General features: G+C 40.4%; 1 protein-coding gene across 4 annotated transcripts in view; it reads right to left on the bottom strand.

The window, feature by feature from the left end:
* The window catches only part of TNPO1 (transportin 1), a 73362-nt gene that overhangs the window by 39446 nt on the left and 12983 nt on the right, over positions 1 to 20933 (bottom strand). Inside the window, exons 1-3 of one of the 4 annotated variants that reach the window (XM_050986643.1) lie at positions 16799 to 17560; positions 16544 to 16657; positions 13990 to 14065 (exon numbers count right to left, since the gene is read on the bottom strand). In XM_050986643.1, coding sequence (XP_050842600.1) covers positions 13990 to 14065; positions 16544 to 16648 — 181 coding nt within the window. In that variant the 5' untranslated portion in view covers positions 16649 to 16657; positions 16799 to 17560. Of the gene's footprint in view, positions 1 to 13989; positions 14079 to 15435; positions 15484 to 16003; positions 16105 to 16543; positions 17561 to 20933 lie in introns of those variants that run through there. The other 3 variants (XM_050986641.1, XM_050986640.1, XM_050986642.1) reach the window with 3 other exon arrangements.

The raw sequence follows: 20933 nt of genomic DNA, 5'->3' as shown, positions 1-20933 counted from the left end.
TTCTGTCAAAACCAGATGGATTAGTCAACCAGTTTAGACAAAAATAAAGATCACATGCAGGTAAAACTTCAGGACCATTTTTTCTTCACAAACTATTCCATGGTATTGCAGAAGTATGAAATATCTTTAATCCATTCTTTTAGCCAAGAGAATAGAAAAACTGTACTGTTGGCTAAAAGACAAAAAAAACTATTCTTCATAGAAACTAATTATCCCACATATAGCAACAAAAATTCCATGGGATTCATAGTGGAAGTGGTACCTCTGACAAATAAAAAAGCAACAAAATGAGAAAAAGAAGAAAAATATTTAAAAAAAGTAAAACCAATTATCAAAGGTTTGAGAGGTGACAAGCAGAAATCGCAAAGGACTTTGTGCTAAACAAACACCAACCACTTGAGACAGACAGGCAGCCCAGAATCTTATATCCAAGCATTAAAATAAATAAAGATATAACACTGCATCTCAAAGTCTTAGTTTAAGAAAAAAATTTCAGGTATGACTGGACAAGGTTATTTATGGAATGCAGGCTGTTCAACGACTTAGCTACACTGACAGAAGATAGTAACATAGGTCTGGATAGAATTCTTGCTGTAACACCAAAATTACAGGCAGATGGCTTAAGAGCTGAGTAAGACGACCCTTGGTCTTTATAGATTTTGTGATTAGTTCTGTCAGCCATATGCTTCTCCCATCAAAAAAGATCACAGTCTTGTCTCCTTTTGTCTCAGTCAACTTGGAAGTAGAGAGTTGAAAAGAACATATAGTACAAGAAAAAGAAGGAATGTGAAGCAGTCCTCTGGCATTTACTATCATCTTTGATGTCAAATTAGTTAATCAGCTGAAGATTCCCATCTCACATTGCCTCACTTTAAAATAAAACCACGTAACAATTATCATTTGTTTCTCAGTAAATTTTCAATTCTGTTTTAAGATTTTCATACTAGCTTCAAATTTTAGAGCAAATGCATAGCTGCATTACACAAATTATTTTAGGGTTACTAAAGTGCTTTTAAGAAACAAAGTGTGTCTTCAAACAGCCACATTTCATACTGAGGGTATGTATGACAAAGACTGCATATGTGGAAGCAACAAGCTTTTTGTAGCCCACCTGCAAGCCCAGGTAAGCACATGCTTCACCATGCCTTTCAGAATCATAGAACGATTTGGGTTGGAAGGTACCTTAAAAAGGTTATCTTATCCAATGTCCTCACCATGGGCAAGAACATCTTCAATTAAATCAGGATGCTCATGGCCCCATCCAATCTCACTTGGAATGTTTAAAGGGATGGGGCACTCACTACTTTCTAGGCAACCTGTTCCAGTGTTCTACCACCTGCACTGTAAAAAACTTCTTCTGTGCATGTAACCTAAACCATCCTTCTTTCTTAAAGTCATTACACCTTGTCCTATCTCAATAGGCCTGGCTTAGAAGTTTGTCCCTGTCTTCCCTATAGGTCTTCTTTCAGGTATTGAAAAGCTGCAATAACATCTCCTCAAAGCCTTACTTCTTCCATGCTGGATCACACCAGCCCTCTCAGCCTTTCCCTACTGCACAGGTCTCCCAACCCCCTGATGGTCCTTGGAGTCCTTCTCTAGACCTGTTCCATGTCTTTCCCGCGCTGTGCCCCTACCTTCCACTGTCTGTGCATTTCCTTCCTAACCTTTAGTTTGACGAGCAGGTGAAACATAATTTGCTACGATTGCTAAAAGAACTGAGTGACTGGGATGAGAACATTTGTCCATTCACGAGCTGTGATATAACGATTTATGAGCATGGCTATTATTCCGCTGTGATAGCTTGTGATATTGGCAACATTAGATGTGACAGTGAGACTTTTTCTAAGGCAGAACTGCCTGTCAGTCTCCATCTTAAAAACCTGTAAAGTCTTTTTCAGAAATAAGCTGTCATTCTGTGTTTTAACTATCAATATGGATTTACTACGAACATATACAAAATGTGTATTGACAATGACTAGTGTCACAGTTGCACAAGAAAATTTCTGATGTATTAGTAAGACAGACTTAAAAGATATAAAACAAACAAACAAAAAAAAAGAATCCCACCAGAACGGTGCAATATGGGAAGCAGAGAATGAACAAGAACTGTGTAATACGGGAAGCAGAAAATGAACAATTTCTTTCATCCTAATATATAAGAATACAGCACAAAAACAGCTTCACAAGCTTCCTAGCAGAAAAAAAACAATACTGGACTGTGCCTTAAGTGTAACACTTCTGACATAAATTTAAATATGGTTACTATCACGTCAGGAGTGGAGTGATGGTATTTCAAAACATTCAGTGTATGTCAACACATAAATGACCTTGAAATGTAGTGACTAGACTGAAGTTAATCAGTGCTCTCCATTGACTTATGTGAGTCATGGAAAATAATTTAATTCAATTGCCTAAGCTTAGGAATGTCTGTAAGAGACCAAAATAAAGTTGGAAATGTTCTGTTGATACTGACTTTTGTATATTTATTCAATAATAAGTTATGCTTCTTAAGGTGATGCTGTAAATAAAATTGAACTGTGAACAATATGGGAGAAGTACTGAACTGCTGACCAAAAATAAACTTGTTGGTTATTACATTTGAGTCTATGTGGCAAGGTTTTGGTAGCAGAGTGGGACCTGCAGAGGTGACTTCTCTGAGAAGCTTCAAGAAGTGTCCCCCAAGTTCAACAGAACAAGTGCCAAATGGCTCCAAGACGGATCTGGCTGCTGGCCAAGGCCAAGCGCATCAGCAATGGTGGGAAAACAGCAGAGGAGGAGGTGGCCACCTCTTTACTCTCAAGATGGAACTTGAGGAAATGGCATGAATCTGAATCAGGCAAGGTTTAGGTTGGATATCAGAAAAAGGATTTTCAACTCTAGGGTGGCTGAGCACTGGAAGAGGCTCCCCAAGGAAGCGGTCACAGAACCAAGCATGACAGAGTTCAAGAAGCATTTAGGTAACAGTTTCAGGCACACTGTGTGATTCTTGGGGTATTCTGTCCAGGGCTAGCTAGATTCAATGATCCTGACAGGTCCATTCCAATTCAGCATAGTCTATGATTTTCTGATTTAAGAAAGGAAAAAAATTACTATACAAGAACAATTGTAACCAGAGTAGAGAGAAGTATGAGAATATGTAAGAGAAACAGCCCTGCAGACATTAAGATAACTGAAGGAGAGGCAGGAGATGCAGCCCATGGAAGTTCATGGTGGAGGAGATATCTACCTGCAGCCAATGCAGGATCCCACTCTAGAGCAGACGGATGCCCAAAGGAGGCTGTGACTCTATGGGGAGCCTGCACTGGAGCAGTCTGCTCCTGAAGGACTGCACTCCATGAAAGACATCCACACTGGATCAGTCTGACAGGAACTGCAACCTGTTGAAAGGACTCGTGTTGTAAAAGCTTGTGGTGGATTTTCTTCTGTGGGAGGGAACCTCTCATTGGAACATGAGGAAAGTATGAGAAGTGCTCCCCCTGAGGAGGAACAAGTGGCAAGAGAGAACAAATGGTGAACTAACAAGAGACCCCATTTCCTGTCCTCCAGTACCACTGGGGGAGAGGAGGTAGAGAAAAGTAGGAGTAAAGTTAGGCCCTGGTGGAAGGAAGGTGTTTTTAAGATTTGGCTTTATTTGTCAAAACCCTAATCTGATTTGATTGGTCAAAGAGAAAACTACCTCCCCAAGCCTGTGACAGTAATCACCAAATGATCTATCCCTGCCCTAAGCTCAATCATGGGACTTTTGTTATATTCTCTCTCCCATGTCCAGATGAGAAGAGGAAATACAAAACACCTTTGGCAGGGATCTGGCATCCAGCCAGGTCAACCCACTGCAATTAGTTTTGGAAGGTTTTGTATTCTAACTAATAATTACCACATGTCAATCACAATGGTGAATTCTGTATACCTCTACAGACTTGTAAAACAAAAAAAAAAAGGTTAAAGAACTAATCTTCTGTTTTCACTTCTACTTTCAGCTTCTCTATCAATAGTCTCCACAACCTGGTTGTCCCAGCACTTTTCCTCTCTCATGAAGTCTCATGTTGTCTCCTGATTCAGAGCTAAACCAGTCCCAGAACTGATTCAAGAGCAGAATAATCATTAATAAGAAATTGGGATTTAGCATGATGAGAACACGATTCACTGCAAGGACCCAAACAATACAACAAATGTATGGCATTTACTTTTTGAGAGTGACAAGGAAGATCACAACATGGATTTCTGTGCTTAGTCAAGTGCACAGGGAAAGGAAACTATAATGTTCCCAGTGGAACTTGCTTAGACAGCACCTGGCAGTGAATGAATACAGATTTAGAGTCATTAATCTATCTGAAGAAATTGCCTTGTCAGATGAGTAGAAGTTTTGGCACTCTCTGAATATATCAAAGGTGAATCTTTAATATATGTGAAAATCTGTTATTTGAATAGCTGCTGGTACACAAGGACTACCTGAATGAGTAAACTAAGACTGTGTTATCAAAAAGAGTAACTCAGAATCCTATTCAAACTGCTAAGTATTGGGAAACACAAAATACAGGATAGAACATTGGTGCTGTACAGGGTACAGCACAGTGGAAATTTTGATTATTTTCCTTCTGTCTCTATCCTACAGGTATAGCTTAACAGAAAGTTGTGTGGTAGCAGGCAAGTGTAAATGTTCTAAGGTCAGACTGCTTTGTTTCTCTGATACCCTTACCAGCCAGTAAAGCTTCTTCCCCTAATGAAAGGACTTAATGAAAGGAAAACCTCCTGTTTATTTCCTAAGTCTGTACTCAGTGTGCTTCCTTTTTTTTTTTTTTTTCTTCCCTTCCTTCTGGCTGACTTTTCTGAACAATATCACCAGACATTTAATTAAGCTACACTCTGCTAAACATCAGAACATAGGTTTGGCACAACTGGAGATGTTCTTCCTAAGCAGCTGTGTATCTAGCTAAAATAGGAAAATAAAGAGTACAGACCATTGAATTGCTCTGAATTCAATACACTTTAATGCATTTCATATTTTATTATTGTTATGATTTTAGGACCTTAGACTTTTTTTTTAAAACTTGGTTACACAAGAGTTCTTACCAGGAAGGTGAAGAATACCAGGGAAAACAAGATTTACCTGAGATGCTTTGCTGGGTGACCATGCTGCTCTTCTGAGCAATTAAAAAATCCATCTTTAGTCTCTTTAGTTTTCAGTTCCTACCTATGACTTCATCAGTCTTCTTTCTTTATAGGGGAATGAACATGGGGAAAACGGGGAGTTCTTATCATTTTGCAATGTTCAAAGCTCCTGAGACTTACAGCTTGCCAGTCAGAATTTTCTCTGATCAGTAGTATATCTACTGACTCAGACAAAAACATCCATCACTTGAAGTTACATGAATGCTTTTTCCTTGGAGATATCAACCCAAAAATTAGTCCTGTTGAATCTACACTTGCTTGAACTTCCAGTGTGTGACACTTCAGATGAAGCAGACAACTTCTATAGGCCAAAGCAGTTACCAATCCCCTACACAGTCTAAGTGCAGACTGCAGTCATTGTTACCCGGGATTGAGTGCTCCCTTAGCAGAATTGCAAATGACAAATCTGAGCAGTGCAGCTGAACAGCACAAAACAGAAGGAAGGGATGTCATCCAGAGGGATCTGGACAAGCTTGAGAAATGAGTCCATGGGAATCTCATAAGGTTCAACAAGTCCAAGGGGAGGTGCAGCCCCTAGGTCAGGGCAAACCCAGATGAGTACAGACTGGGAGAATAAACCAGTGAGAGCAGCCCTGTGTAGGACTGGAGGATGAAAAGCTGGACATGAGCCAACAATGTGTGCTTACAGCCCATGAAGCCAACCACATCCTGGGCTGCATCTAAAGCAGTGTGGCCAGCAGGGTGAGAGAGGGGATTCTGCACCTCTACTCTGTGCTGGTGAGTCCCCCCCTTCAGTGCTGCATCCAGCTCTGTTGCCTCCAGAACAGGAAGGACAATAACCTATTGGAGCAAGTCCAGAGGAGGGCCACAGAGATGAGGGCTGGAAAACCTCTCTTGTGAAGACAGCCTGAGACCTGGGGTTGTAAAGCCTGGAGAAGAGAACACCTTGGGGGAACCTCCACTGCCACCTCTCAGCAGAGAGAGTGACTTTTTTGACTGACAGATAGTGATAAAACAAGGGAGAAGATTTTTAAACTAAAAGAAGAGAAATTTATACTAGATATTAGGAAGAAATTCTTTACTCAGTGGGTGATGAGGCACAAGTATAGGTTGCCCAGAGAAGTAGTGGATGTCTCATCCCTGAAATTTTTCAAGGGTTAGATAGGGCCCTGAGTAATCCGATATAGTGGGTGGCATCTCTGCCCATGGCAGGGGAGTTGGAATTAATCTTTACTGTCCCTTTCAACCAAAACTACTGTATCATTCTTTGATGATTATGTAGCTCTGTCATGGCACAGTCACTCCTGAATGCCCATTGAAAGCAGAAGGCCTGAGCTTCATGGGGGTTCTAAAGAATGTGTATTACGTTATTACAGAAGGAGAAGAAAGGAGTTTAAAATGTTTTGCAAAAGCCACAGTAATGCTTATCCTATTACCGGTATTAGCATGAAACTGCAGTGTCAAGATGTGCCTTTTCTATGGACAGTAAAGATACCCAATTCTGGAGCTGGCAAAACATACTGTGGACACTATTATTTGTAGTATTAAAAGTATTTTGTTTTTTTTTTTTTCTTCTAGGTTCCACTCTCCTGTGACATTAAAGAAAAGATGTTTAACTTGTACATGAACAGTGGTAATGGGCACTCCTTTACTAAAACAGATCTGGCATTATAAAAATGGTTGGCTACCCAATTGCATCTGGCCCAGCATGTTACTGCAAGGTAACATACATGCTGAAAAGCTTTATCATCCCAGTGCCTCACAGAAAATATGCTTTCTGAAAAGCTAAAAACAGGTGGTGATATTGCTTCCAAGGAGCCTAAATCAGACACCAGCATACAGCATTCCAAATAAGAGGCACCTCTGAACTGTATTGAATCAAACTGCTTGGTGAATGGAATCCCTTTAGAAACACTGGCAACACTTTTGCTTTCTGCAGGAAAACACCCCATAGGAATGCTTGATGCTGGCATTTTAAGTACAATTAGGTTTGGTGTAAAAAAACAACCAAAAAATCACAGAGTATGAGAATTTGCTTTTTAAAATAGCATACAAAGAAATAGTCCTCGCAGCTTGTAAAGAAACATTAAGGAAAGGTTTAAAAAAGCTGATTAAATACCTCCATCTTACAGCTAAAGATTTTAAGGCAAAAACAGATCTTATCCAAGACTACTTGAACTTCAGACAATGACACAGCTATACTTTCCTTCTATGGTCTTCAGAAACAAGAAAAGAAATAACAAAGGAGATTTCATATTCTTGATTCTGGATGTTCAAAGTAAGGAGCTCCAGGAAAGTGTTCCTGAAACACTAAATCACATACTAAATCCACAATCAAATTCAGTTTCTTTCAAAACTCAAAATAAATAAACTGTTAGGAGAAGACTTTACTTAAACTTGCACTACAAAATCCCTTAAGAAGCATGGAAAGGAATAATTAGCGAGCACACTGGGGAAAGCCATGGAATTTTTACTAACCCTACAAAATTAATTATCTGATAGTATGCATACTAAGTAAATCTGCTAATGATACTAAACTGGGAGGAGCTGCTGACTTCTCCAAAGGTGGAACAGCCCTGCAGAGAGACCTCAATAAACTGGAGGGCTGGAAAATCACCAACTGCACGAAGTTCTAATAAGTGCCAGATTCTGCACTCGCAAAAGTGCAGAAGTGGAGATGGAACAACCTTGGATGTGCAGACAGACTGGGAAATGAGATGCTGGAAAGTAGTACCACAGAAAGGGACCTGGGGGGTCCTGGCTGATGGCAAGTTGAACATGGTCAGCAGCGCCCTGACAGCCAGGAGGGCCACCTGTGTTCTGGGAACATCAGGCACAGCATGGCCAGCCAAGCAAGGGAGGGGATTGTCCTGCTCTGCTCTGCACTGGGGCAGCCTCACCTCGAGTGCTGGGGGCAGTTCTGGGTGCCACAACAGCCTCGTGTAAGGCTAGAGAGTGTCCAAAGGAGCACCATGAGGATGCTGAAGGGCCTTGAAGGGAAGCTGTATCAGGAGCAGCTGAGGTCACCTGGTCTGTGAGCCTGGAGGACACTGAGGGGAGACCTCATTGCAGTCCTCATCTTCTTCTTCTGAGGGAAGAGAAGAGGCAGGCACTGATCTCTTCTCTGTGGTGACCAGTGACAGGACCCAAGGGAATGGCCTGAAGTTGTGTCAGGGGAGGCTTAGGTTGGATATTAGGGAAAGGTTCTTCACCCAGAAGGTGGCTGGGCACTGGAACAGGCTCCCCAGGGAAGTGGTCCTGCACCAAGCCTGATAGAGCTCAAGAAGCGTTTGGACAATGCTCTCAGGCACATGGTGTGACTTTTGGGGGTATTCTGTGCAGAGCCAGGAGATGGATTTGTGACTTTGTGAATGAGCCCCTTTCCACTCAGGATATTCCATGATTCTTCTCTTTCCCTTAAGATATTTAGGCAATTCAGCTATTAGATTATGCACTCATTAGCAGAAGTTAGTCTTTTTGTAATTCTTCATGTATCTGAACTTTAGAGAAGAAAATACTTTGCTGTTGTTAAGTAAGACACTATTATAGGGTATGCAGCATTTTAAAGTGTACAGGCAGATTAATCTGACTTGATTTACGAATGGTAATGCTTGACAATTATTTTTGTATATTTAACAGTGATATGTAGGGTGATTGTACTAGAGGGAAGTGGTAGGGGAGGGGAGTTTCTGTTTTAATTTAACAATTGAAACTCCTGAATCACTTTTCTGGATTAATCCTTCTCAAAGATATCTTCTTGAAATGGGTAACTGGCAAATTGACATGTAATCTCATATCACGGTCTTTTTCTTGCTCAGCCTCTATTGTCTTTCAACACCAACATGCCAAGAAAGATCCTAATGCAATGGCTTCATGAAAACTGCTCTCTGGATCAAGTTTAAATTTCAAGACTCATCAGAAAACATTCACATCCAACTCACGTGACCATTTTAGATTTCAGTAATATCTGATAAAAGGCTGTTATGAATTATATGTGTAAAACTAGATTAATTGTTAGTGTAATGATTACCAGAACATAAATTACTATCTGTAAAAAGCTCTGTTGAAACAAAAACTAGGGGGAGGGAGGGGAGAGGGTAGGGTAGGGACAGGACCTGTCTCCACGGTAATGTTCCAGATCAAAGTAAAGTACTCTGAATAACTAGATCATTACATGAACAAGACCTAGAACTGCAGAAACCATGTTCTTTTATCTTCAACTGGTTTATAAGAATCTGAAGTATTTTGAAAATAAGCTCAAAATACCATCCTTAAAGCCTGTGACAACAACAGTACTAAAGCAGTGTTCTCAGTTTCAGCTCATTCACCTTCAGAGTAAAAGATCATTTTAAGGACTCTGATCCTTAAATGCAATAGCCTTACACCACTGACTGTGACCAATCAATCCATGCAGATAACACTCTGTGGAGAATAAATAGCAGAGTTCCCATATTTGGATGGGGTGAAAAGTCAGTCACTAAAGCACCTTCACAAGATCAGAGTTGTGTAACTGCAACAGAACAGACAAATGCAATTTTACAAGCCAGCAGAAATTATCAGGACCATTATGCATTTCTCTCTATATTTTCCCATTAGTGTAAGTACCTGCTGAGAGCCCAGCAGACAAGGGGGAGAGCTGAATGCAGAACTTTACAGAAATAATGCAAAACTAACCATGTCCCATTAAATAACAGTGGACATCATCTTTTCATAATTTAGTGCAAGCCACATCCATCTCCCATTCACAAAGTTCAGGATGCTGTCTGAAATAAAAGTGTGGTGTAATTCTGGACTGAAACTAAGCAGAAAACACTAGGAAATTGATGTAGTTGTCCTACAACAGGACAATGCAAATTAAGAAGGATGCTATTTCTGTCTATTTTAGAGTAGAAGTAGAAAGAAATGTCTTACAAATCTTGATTTACAAAAGGCATAAACAAAGCAAGTTTTCATATAGGCAACTTTGGAAATTTCAACATTGCAGTCACCAAGGTCTGAAACAAACTCTGTACTTCTGCTTGCAGTATGAATTGTCCATATTATGACACCTAGAGGTTGTGACCTGCCTCAGGCTTCAGAGATCTTGGAGAACTGCCTCAACGCACTTTAGACAAAGACTAGAATGGGCCTCAGCAAGACAGCAAAGAGGCTGAAATCAGGAAAACACATTCTCATACTTTCCTTCAACGAAACATACCTGGACTAGGGATGCAATAATGCTTTCAAGGAAAGGGAGATATAGATTCATGACTGGGATCAAAGAAGGGAAGCTGCAGTTAAATGAGAAAAGCGGAAAACAGAGCTGATGCTTCCATGCAGCACAGGATTGTTTCAGTCAAACACACAAAAACCAGAAAATTATCTGAGAATCAGAAGCAACATGCACACAACACTCCAGAAAACAAATTATTAACACAATACAGAAGACTAGTGGATTCTGAGCTCACCTCAGGGGACACTGGAAGAACAAAACTACAAACCCAACACTAAGGACAGGGCAGTGTTACTACATTATCTGTGAGGTTTTTTACCTTCCAGTCCAAGAAGGAACAACTAGACTAACAGTGCCTACAAGTAATATCTTCATTTACAAATAAATTAGCAAAACAACTCTTTTTTCATTCAGAATACTTTTCAGTTAATCTAGATTCCATCCTACCTACCCAAGGAAGATCTCTAAGCACCATACTTCATGGAAAGTACACTCTAAAGATCTATATTTTAAATTTTAATGGCTTGGGATCTTATTTTATTTCATCAGCCTGCCTATTGTCTAACTGAATGCTGTTTCCTTAATAAATTTTATATTGTGATATTTTTAACACTGGGGTTCACTCAGATTCCCAACTCTATGTTTAGAAATGCACATTAATTTTAAAATAATCAAAACAAACAAACCCTCAACAAAAACTAAAAAGCCCCAAACAAACAAAAAACCAAACAAAACCCCCACAAACAAACAAAACCAAAACAAACAAGAAAAAAGCCCATTGACCAAACCCAAAAAAACCAAAAAGAAAGAAATTAAGTACTTAAACTGTGGGCTACATGCTGTAACGGCAAAGTAGGCCACATATTTTCACTGATGAAGTGGCAGCAGGGCATTCCTCCTTCCAGGAAGACCCAAGCTTAACAAGCTTTGACAGGGCCCAAAAAAATTTAAAAACAAAACCAAGGAAACCCCTATTTACATGTAGGATTATCACAATAGGTCTTAAACCAGTCAGTCATAAGCATTCAGAAAAAGAAGCCTGATGGAACTAAGACTAGAAGAAAAGAAGGTAACAGTTTTTTTCGACTGAATAGTAATGGTGCTAAAATAAAGCAAATTTCCTACACATAAGGTTTACATTAGTACCTTAAAGGCAGAACTCAGTGAAAGCCAGTTTTGTAAATGAACGGCTGTAGAAGTTTTCTTGCAAAGTTAACTGTCCACACAGGTGTAAGACTCAGGTCAAAGACAAAGTGGTGCAATCCTCACTGCAGCAGAATGATACTATTTAACACACATTTCAACTAACCAAATGTCAGAATTCCCACATTCAGGAGCTGTCACCTAAATGTATCCTTAATCACCATTTTCTCAGTAGAAGTTTCAACAGTAGCAAATACTGAATCAAAGCTCAGTTCCATCTGCTACCAAGCCAAGATCTTTTTCTCATGGACTAAAAAAACACCTTAATTTTTATTGAAAAAGCTGTCAAATATGTTATAAGCCTATTTTCATTGCTCCATCTGCTGGAATAGTATGGACACAATAAAAACAAACTTCTAATAGTATGAATATCCATGCTTTGGTTTGTGGCAAGGTTGTAGAGACAAACAGCCAACAGAACCCACTTCAGGAGGGACGAAAACAGAATGCTTTCTCAGCTCTACTGAAGTCAGGTATCTACTGGGATGAGTCTGTCAAAGTATTGTTGCTGCTGACCAGCAGTTCTAACAGTCTCATTACCATACTTGAGCATGAGGGAAGGTCAAGGGCTCTTGGCTGGATTCAAAGCAAATCCAATCAACAGTCTCCTGCCATTCTTCATTAATCCTACTTAAGCAAGGCGACAGAATTTGAATATTTAGAATTTAAAATTTGGCAAACACTATGAAAAATACCAACCAGACCTTCAAATTTTGCTAACTTCCAGAAACAGAGATAAAAGGGTAAAAAACAGTTGCTCTGGACAAAAGGTTATGACCCTAAAAATGTCACGATGCTGGACAATAGCATCACCAAAGTAACAGATGTTCTCCAACAGTCTCACAATATACCTGACGTATTTGTGAGAGTTATCAGTGCAATCTGATCCAAAACACTGCTCCCTGGAACTTGCTGCTTCTCCCCAGCTTGCTTGGCCCCTCAACCTGCTGCAACCTGCTATCTTCCCCTCAGATAAAACAGCATTACACTCCATAACAGCTAGCATCTCCTATTCTTTATCAAACTCAGCAGAGGTCAATGTGATTAAACATAAGGAAGGGAAAAGATGACTACTGAATAACCAAAATAGTTCTGTTAGAAAGGTAGATCTTGGCATACCACTAAACACGAAATATCTACAACCTCAGGCTCAAATGGTGAATGAAGAAAGCAAAATCAGGAAGTTGTGTAAGTGTCAGAAAACAAATTCATGGACAAAAAAAAAAAAAAAAAAGGTGAAACATCCTTCTTGTCACATCCTTTGTACAGATTCCATGTCCCACTACTGGAACTGCTTTGCTTTAAATTTTTCTGGTAATGGCATAAAGGACATGGTATCTACACTGGCACCTTCTTCAAAGATACAGTATCCTGGCTGACTCAAGTCTTGAAAATGCTCTCAGACTTAAGAGACTTTGCAGATTATTAGGTGACTTCTTACACAGAACACACAAAAGCATTTAGATATACTCTAGCCTTGAAACAGGAAAATATACTTTCATACTCCTCTCAGTTTCTCTCCTCCTGAAGCAAGCTGATACAACCAAAACAGTACTTAAAATGCAGACAAACATTCTTGACAATTCGTTGAACGTTACAGGGCCACACCTAAGTAAAATCTACTTCAAAGGGAAAAAGCAAGGATCCACAAACAAAGATGTGAAACATCAAATGGCAGAAAAAGCATTAGTAGCAGAACACTAAAGCAAAAAAACCTAGAAAACTACTTGAACAACCAAACCCAATTACAAACATACGTAAAGAAACAGATGTGCTAAAGCAGATCTTGAAACAAATTTTCCTTTCTCGATCAAAGACACCTCAAAACAATAGCTGCAGTCCACTGAGAAGACACTCTTTCACACGCCCTGACCACAAAGTAACTGGCTGAATTTACTAACTGGTAAAGGCTATACACAATGCCATATTGTACTGTGATGTCCATAACAATAAAACAACATTATTGATTTCTAACTGTATTTTACTACAATTAAATCTTCAGAATGACGATTATGACAGACGTCTCTAGACAACTCTAAATATGTAGTCTTCAAAGTATTTAGCAGTCTCATTACTACAGAGATATTTGTCATAATTGAACTTAGCAGTATGTTTTAGAATGTATATAACGATGATACACCACAGTTATTCCACAACTTTACTACAGTCCAATAGAGGTATGATGCTCAAACATTCTCAGAAGATTTCACAGGCCATTTAGAATGGATTCCATCCTAAGGCTGATACTGCACGTACTAATAAGTTATCAGATTTTTTTCCCCACAAAGACCACAGAGTGTATAAGTGAATTCTACATGACTACGGACAGGTCAACCAACCAGAAAGCTGACTAAAGCCAGCTTTCTTTTTCTTTAAAGCAAAACAATACATTTATTTTAAAGGCGAAAAAAAGTAAATTAAAAGTCACTATCTCAAGAACTTACCTTCAGACTTCAACTTTGTAAGAACAAAAATCAGGTAGTTGTTGAAATCTGGATACTGATTAAGTTGTTCTAGTTTCTGAAGAGAAAAACTGTTAAGGAAAGTTGAATCTTTACATACAATATTTATAGCTTTCTGGATACAAAGATTGTTATATTTGTTATATACTGCTACATCAATTCAATCAGCTGTGACTATAAGCTCATGACATACAGAGCATGAAAAACCTAAAAACAGTTTCTGAAATATCCTCACTGAAGCAATAGCTTTTAATTGTGGGGAAATCTAAAAAATAATCCATGGGCAGACATAAAAATTAACAGATCCTTAAAGGTATCCATAAAGCTGTATCACTGGAACGGGCAGCTGAACATTAACAACAACTGGGTCGTCAAATGGATCAAAAATTAACAGAAAGGAGAAGAAAGAACAAAAAGAGCAGTATTTAACAGAAACTTATTGAGAAAACACTTAGCTGGCCTAAGAAATTAAGACTAATTCTTGGACCAATTTTCTTAGCAACTTCTTCACCCACTTAACTTCTCCTTTTTCATTCCATGAAACAACAATAAATTAAATTGAAAAATATCTGAAACCATAACAATCTATAACTTTATTAACAAAGAGTTTAAGCTAATGTATACTTCTCACGTCATTGTATTTGACACCTGAACACCCAAGTGTGCTAAGACAGCATCATAAAGAAAGAGTATTGCAGAACAAACACAATGTTTTTGATTTTTCTACAAAAAATTATGGACTAAGTATTTTAAATTTGAAACCATTAATCACAACCCTGCTTGGACATGCTATTAAACAGCATCCTAGAACACAACAGACATCACAATTCCTTTTGTATGTGTGTGGAACCTTTACACACACACACAAAGCCTTCTACCTCTAACCTTTACTAGCCAACATGGACACAGCAGGGAGTTTTCACTATCACTTAAAAAGAATTTCAAGCATCAGTTGAAAGGACTTTAGTCAAGTTCTATACATCATCAAGACAGACAGCATTACTTATACTGCCTATCATGCATATATGATGCTATAGGTCTATAAACAAACACGATGTAATTAAATTATTTGAAGAAAAGCTTTAAAGTCCAATTTTACAATAAAGCTACATTATAAACACTCTCCTATAAACTCTTTGATATGTTAAATACTAAAGAGCATCGGTTTAAGCTTGGAGTATTATCAGAAAACTACTTCTTTAGACTCTTCTGTTTAGGATTTTTCAAAGAAAGCAATCATAGTTTAAAAATTTAGAGCACAGCTGAAAGAATAATATGATCAAGATTCAATTGACCTTCACCTTTCAGACAGGAGCAGAAGCCTTCCTGATATTCACTGCATTTGGTACAAACGTCTAGAAGTGGAGCAAATTTGGCTAAAAGCTAAACTCTTAATATAAATGCATACAGACACACATATGTTCTTACCTACTTAAATAAATTCTGCTGCGTTCTGTGGAGACCTCAAGAAAATGCCTTAAATAAAAAGAGATCCAGATAACAAACTCCTCATAGAATTTCAGCACTTCTATAAATTTCATAGCACTTATGGCTAGCGCAAAGAATAGAAAACAATAGATGAGGCCTTTCTTTTTTAAGGCCTATGCTTCTATCAAACTTAAGGTTTTGCTTTCTCAATCCTTACTCCTTAAAACCTTGCTATTCATTACTTCTACAATGAAGAGTGAGTGACGGGGGTGGGGGGGAGGGAGGGAGGAGGCGCCGCGCGGGGAAGGGGAAGAAGAGGCATGGGAGGGAAAAAAAAAAATCAATCCACAACACCAACACCAAATCAAAGCAGTACAAGAAGCTACATACTGTAGAGCTCCCCATTTTGGTGAATTTTAAAGAGCCGAGTTTCAGGATCAAGCTTCAAGACAAATAAAAACATCCTCACCACGCACCAAAATGCGCAGTGTCAGAACCAGCAGGCCCACGAGGGCGCGCAGGCAGCGGCTCTGCCAGCGGCACTACCCCCACCAGCTACGGGTTTCACCTCGAATCCCGGCGCCAGATTACTTCGAGAGACCCCAGCTCGCCTTCTCTCTGCCGCGGGGACAGCGGGCACACGCCGCGGGGCATTCCCGAACCCCTCGGCGGGACTCCCTGGGCCGAGGGCCCCGTTCCCGCCCGGCCGCCCTGGGGGCTGGGCGGGGGAACCCGAAAGAGCGGCGGATATCGGCAGAGACGCGCCCGAGCACAGGCTTTGAAAATAAATAAATAAATTTTTTAAAAAGGCTCCCTACGGTCAAACCGAAAGCGGCCCTTGTCTCTGGGCTAGCAACAGGTGCCCAGTGCCCGCCGGGTGAAGGCGGCCCAGCGGCCCACAGGCCGCCTCGGCGGTTCAAACGCCGCGCCACGGCTGCCCGCTCCGGGCTCGGCCTCCCGCGTTGCGGCGAGTCCCCGGCCAGGCCGAGCCGGGCAGGCCCAGCTGCCGCAGCGCCGGCCCCGCTGCCGCGCAGGCCACGCTCCCCCCGCCCGCCCACAGCCGCCCCCGGCCCACTCTCGGGGCCCCGCCAGCCTCGGCCAAGGATACTTGTTGCACGGCTCTCTGCGTGGTGGTGTCCGGGGACTGGGACTCCTTGAGCAGCTGCAGGATCTGCTGGAGCCCCTGCTCGTCGGGCTTCCACTCGTACTCCATCTTGGCTGCCTGGAAAATAGCAGACAACAGGCGGCCGCGGTTGGCGGCGCGACAGGGCCCGGGCGGAGGCGGGCGGAGATGAAGAAAGGCCGGGCCAGGGAAGGGGCGCGGCAGTGCCTGCTTCGCTCCGGCTCTCGTGCCCCCACGCACCCCAGCAGCCGCTGGATAGACGTAGGACACCGACCTGCTCCCGCTGCCTCCGCGCTGAGCAGAGACTGAGTCACGACGAATTTGTGATCCGGCCCGAAGAGCCGCCTCGCGTCCTGCTGGGTCCTAGCGCCGGGCACGGCTCCGCCCGCCCGGGCCGCCTCGGGGCCGCCGGCGCCGCCGTCCGCCTTTCCCCGGTGCGTCCCACTCTGCCAGGAGCCTGCGGGCGACAGAACGCGAGCACCTCAATCCTGGCCGACAGCAAACGGGAAGCCCACGCCGCCCACCCGAGAGCAGACAGAAACCTCCAGCGGACGGGACAGGCGAGGAACGAAGGGGCGCCCCGGGCCCGGCCCAGCCCCCTGGGATAGCGCCCGGCAACGAGTGCGAGGCTCCCGCCTTCCCACGGAAGAGAAGTGCGGACGCGGTATCAGACCCCGGGGTCAGGAACGTGGTACCTGCTGCACTTCTACGTTATTTTGCTGAGTGCTGAGCAGATCTCAGAAGTTCCCAATTCTACATGTAAAGAGGGAACAGGTCAAAGTACGCATGGAAATAGGGGGAGGTTGGGGTGTGCAAACTCCAGAGAAACTGCTTTGAATACCTACTGTATCTCAAACTTAGCCCCAAAATATATCACAGGAGATGTCGAGTTAAAATTGATAATTTAGATACATATGTATATATGTCAAATATGCATTACACATGTATGTATATAGTTATTTTTATGTATGATACTAACAGAAGAATACATGCTGTTTAAAACTGGTCTAAAATGTGAAAGTGAAAGCCAGTAATTCCCTGGTTTTTATAATCTTACTTTTAGTCACTGTGTAAGTACCTCACTTGACATGAAAACTGATTTCTGCTGCAGTACAGAATTCAATTGAAACATTGCAATCTCAGCCGTAACAGCTGTTCAGAGGCATTGAGGACAGGGAACAATACTGATTCCTAGGGGTGAATCCCAGATAATTTGCTTTATGGCTCTTTGTTTCACCTCCCCAATACTGAATGTCCAGTCCAAGGTTCTAAGAAGTGTCCTTAGCTAACTTTTCTTCTATTACTTTGTGATGCTATTCTTGAAGGAGACAAAATCAGTATTGCAACTACTGCTGTAGTTATCACATGACTTTTTGGGAGACTATAAAAGCTGAGCACCTCTTGAGAGTTTGTAGCACCTAAAGAAGATGAAGTCAGTAAGGCAGGTACATAAAGACATGCCACTACTTAGTAGGAAAGAATAGGCACAAGATTTACATGAGATTTTTCTGATCAGGGTGAATCTTCACTCATTTCCCTCCAGTATAGGAACAAGTCAAAACAAAAGGATTTTGATCCAGACCATTAAAACTGATGTTAATGGCTCCCATTGTATGGGCAGGAGAGATCTTTCTAGGATGCATGCACAGCTGGAGCAGATGAAAGCTGAAGTCGAACACATCAAAGAAGAGCGCTAATGTGGGCCTCATTCACCTAACTGTGCCTTAGCAGTAAGGTTGTAGAAATTTGATTTTTCTTTGAGACTTCTGCCACACATCTGTCAAGTTTGTTTGAACTTGATTAGAGGTTCAAAAGTTATTATTCAGAACTTTTGACACAAGGATTATATTTGTCTAGTATTATCTGGAAACCAAGGGTTTCCAAGCTAAAGAAGCACAACAAGCTTAAGAAGCACAACAAGCTAAAGAAGCTCCAACCAAGTTAAAGAAGAACAACATTAAAGATGGGAAACAAGGGAAAGAAAGGAAGATTGAGAGACAGAACAGGAAAGAGCAGGTAGAGAAACATGGCATGGATCCATAACTAAGAAGAATGTAAGTTTCCTTTCCGAGAATGTAACTAGAATTCAATCCTGGTAAGAATTTCCACTTCTGCAGTGGAAAGGACAGAAAAAAGCCTACAAATTGAAGTATGAATGGGAGCCTCTACAGAAGACACCTCTAGTGGAGATGTCTAAGTGCTTTACACGATCATCCTGCAAGACAGGCTAGAATAATTTATGAGACATTATGAAGATGAGAAGGTATTCTGCAAGACGAGGTGTCTCCTTCAGCTTCTGTATATGAAACCATAGCAGGAACCTATCTCTAGTCTTCCAAATTATGTAAGGAAGCAGAAATCAAAATAATTTGAGTGAGACAAGGAAAAAACCTTCAGGTCAAATGCATTACAGAAAAAAAAAAAAGGAGAAAATTGTTTATTTCTGTATTGCATTTATCTATCTTTATGCTATGCCTTTTTTGTTTTCCCCAAGCATAAATCTTCTTGTATAGAAAGGAAATCATAATCAATGTTAAACAAAGTACCCAAAGCATGAACGCTACTCTCCAAAACACAGCCACATAATCAGCAAAATGAAGCAGAACTAAATTTGACACACTTCATCTATATAATTTAAGATTACAATTTATTCTCTCTGAAGAGAGAATCCTTATAAATGCTGAGAAATATTTGATTTCTCTGTTATCCAGTCTTCAGATGTCATGCACTAGCCATAATCCACTATTATCACAATAAGTAATACTGAAAACAAACAAACAAAACAATTACATGCTCAAACACCTATATCTTTAAGATATTTCTCTCTTCACAGACCTTGCAATTTTCTACTTAAGTGTCCACAAAAAGCCTATAATTTTTTTTTTGCTTCTGTTTTCTTGACCTCTTCCATCTCCCTCCCAAAATTCCCCATTAAGACTGAAATGACACATACCTGTTATACAAGGAAACAAAAGAAATGGCTACAATATGTACTGCTGCTAAATTATTCAAAATCCAGGTTTTTTCAGAGTAGTGAATGTATTAGACAGGCTTTCATTCTTGCTTCTTCCCAAGGTGAGTAACCCAACTTTTTTTGTGCAGTGTCTCCTTACCATCACACTGGAATGCTTTTGGTGCTAGGTCTTTTAATCTCTCTTGTTGCTTTTCATTATGTTACAAACAGATGCTAACAGGAACTTGGATTAGAATCTGGTTTCTGATCAGCAACATGTATTAATTGACACTCCAAACACATACAGACAGAACAAACAGGAGATTCACGATAGAATACCCACCCCATTCCTCCATAGTCTCAGTGTACGTACAAAAGAAACAGGAACCTGGTGCAAATCCCTCCCAACAATCAACCAGAGAAGAGACTGAAATCTGCACTGCTAGGAAGATATCCCATTCCTCAAATGCCATAAACTCCAAGCTGTACATTTGGAAACTACAACTTTTCACTGCTAGTGGTTTTGAAACTAGTTTCAAGTAATTATTCTCTAGTAAAAATTAATTCTCAAAACAGTCCTAATTTCAGAACTGTTAGACCGTTTCAGCCACTTAATCCTTTAGAAATTTTTTCCCATTCTTTAGTTTTATTCCATAGGTAATATTGGATTTTTTTTTTTATTTTGAAAGAATTCTAATAGCATTCTTCTTGCTGTAAAATTCAAGCACTGTAACCCATGTTATTGGTAATTAATAGTGGTAATCAATCATTCAATCAATTGCTAAAATCCAGCCTTCTGAATTTCCACACAAACTGCTTACAGTGTTTTTCTGCAAAAGTTTGTATGCACAGCAGAAATAACACATATTCCGTAACAGCTTTCTTTGTAAACCATCTTATGTCAAGCTAAGAGTGATGTACATTTAGAAAAGCAGAAAAAAAGCTCTCATAACACAGAATAAATGTGTTTATGTGAAGGAGCTCATGCAGAATAGCTACTGTTATACTATTTTGCAATGCTTTGTGCCTGGAGACATGCCCTAAGCTTTCACTTCAGAAGAATACTGGTAGTCCTCACATCCAACATATCAAATGAAACATTTGATGCAGTCTGAATTCAGCCATATGAACTGTAGATTAACATTTATTACACAATTAATTTGAATAGTATAAGGAAGAAGACAGTTTGACCCTGTGAAGCACCAGAGAGGTTACTAAGGTGCTTATGATGCTATGAAGACAGTTTGAAAGGATTTTGTGCTCCTGACTGAAATGTGTATGAAATTAATTTTCTACTTTTCTAGGGCTGATTGGTTATAAGGATTGTTTTAAACAGAAACAAAGCAAACTTTAGGAAAATTTTTTAAGATGGAGTCTCAACATTACTTAAATTTGTGATGTATAAAAATCGGTAACAGAAGA

The sequence above is a fragment of the Serinus canaria genome, chromosome Z (assembly GCF_022539315.1).
Source record: "Serinus canaria isolate serCan28SL12 chromosome Z, serCan2020, whole genome shotgun sequence".
Classification (NCBI taxonomy): domain Eukaryota; kingdom Metazoa; phylum Chordata; class Aves; order Passeriformes; family Fringillidae; genus Serinus; species Serinus canaria.
This window is presented reverse-complemented; position numbering and strand designations above follow the sequence as displayed.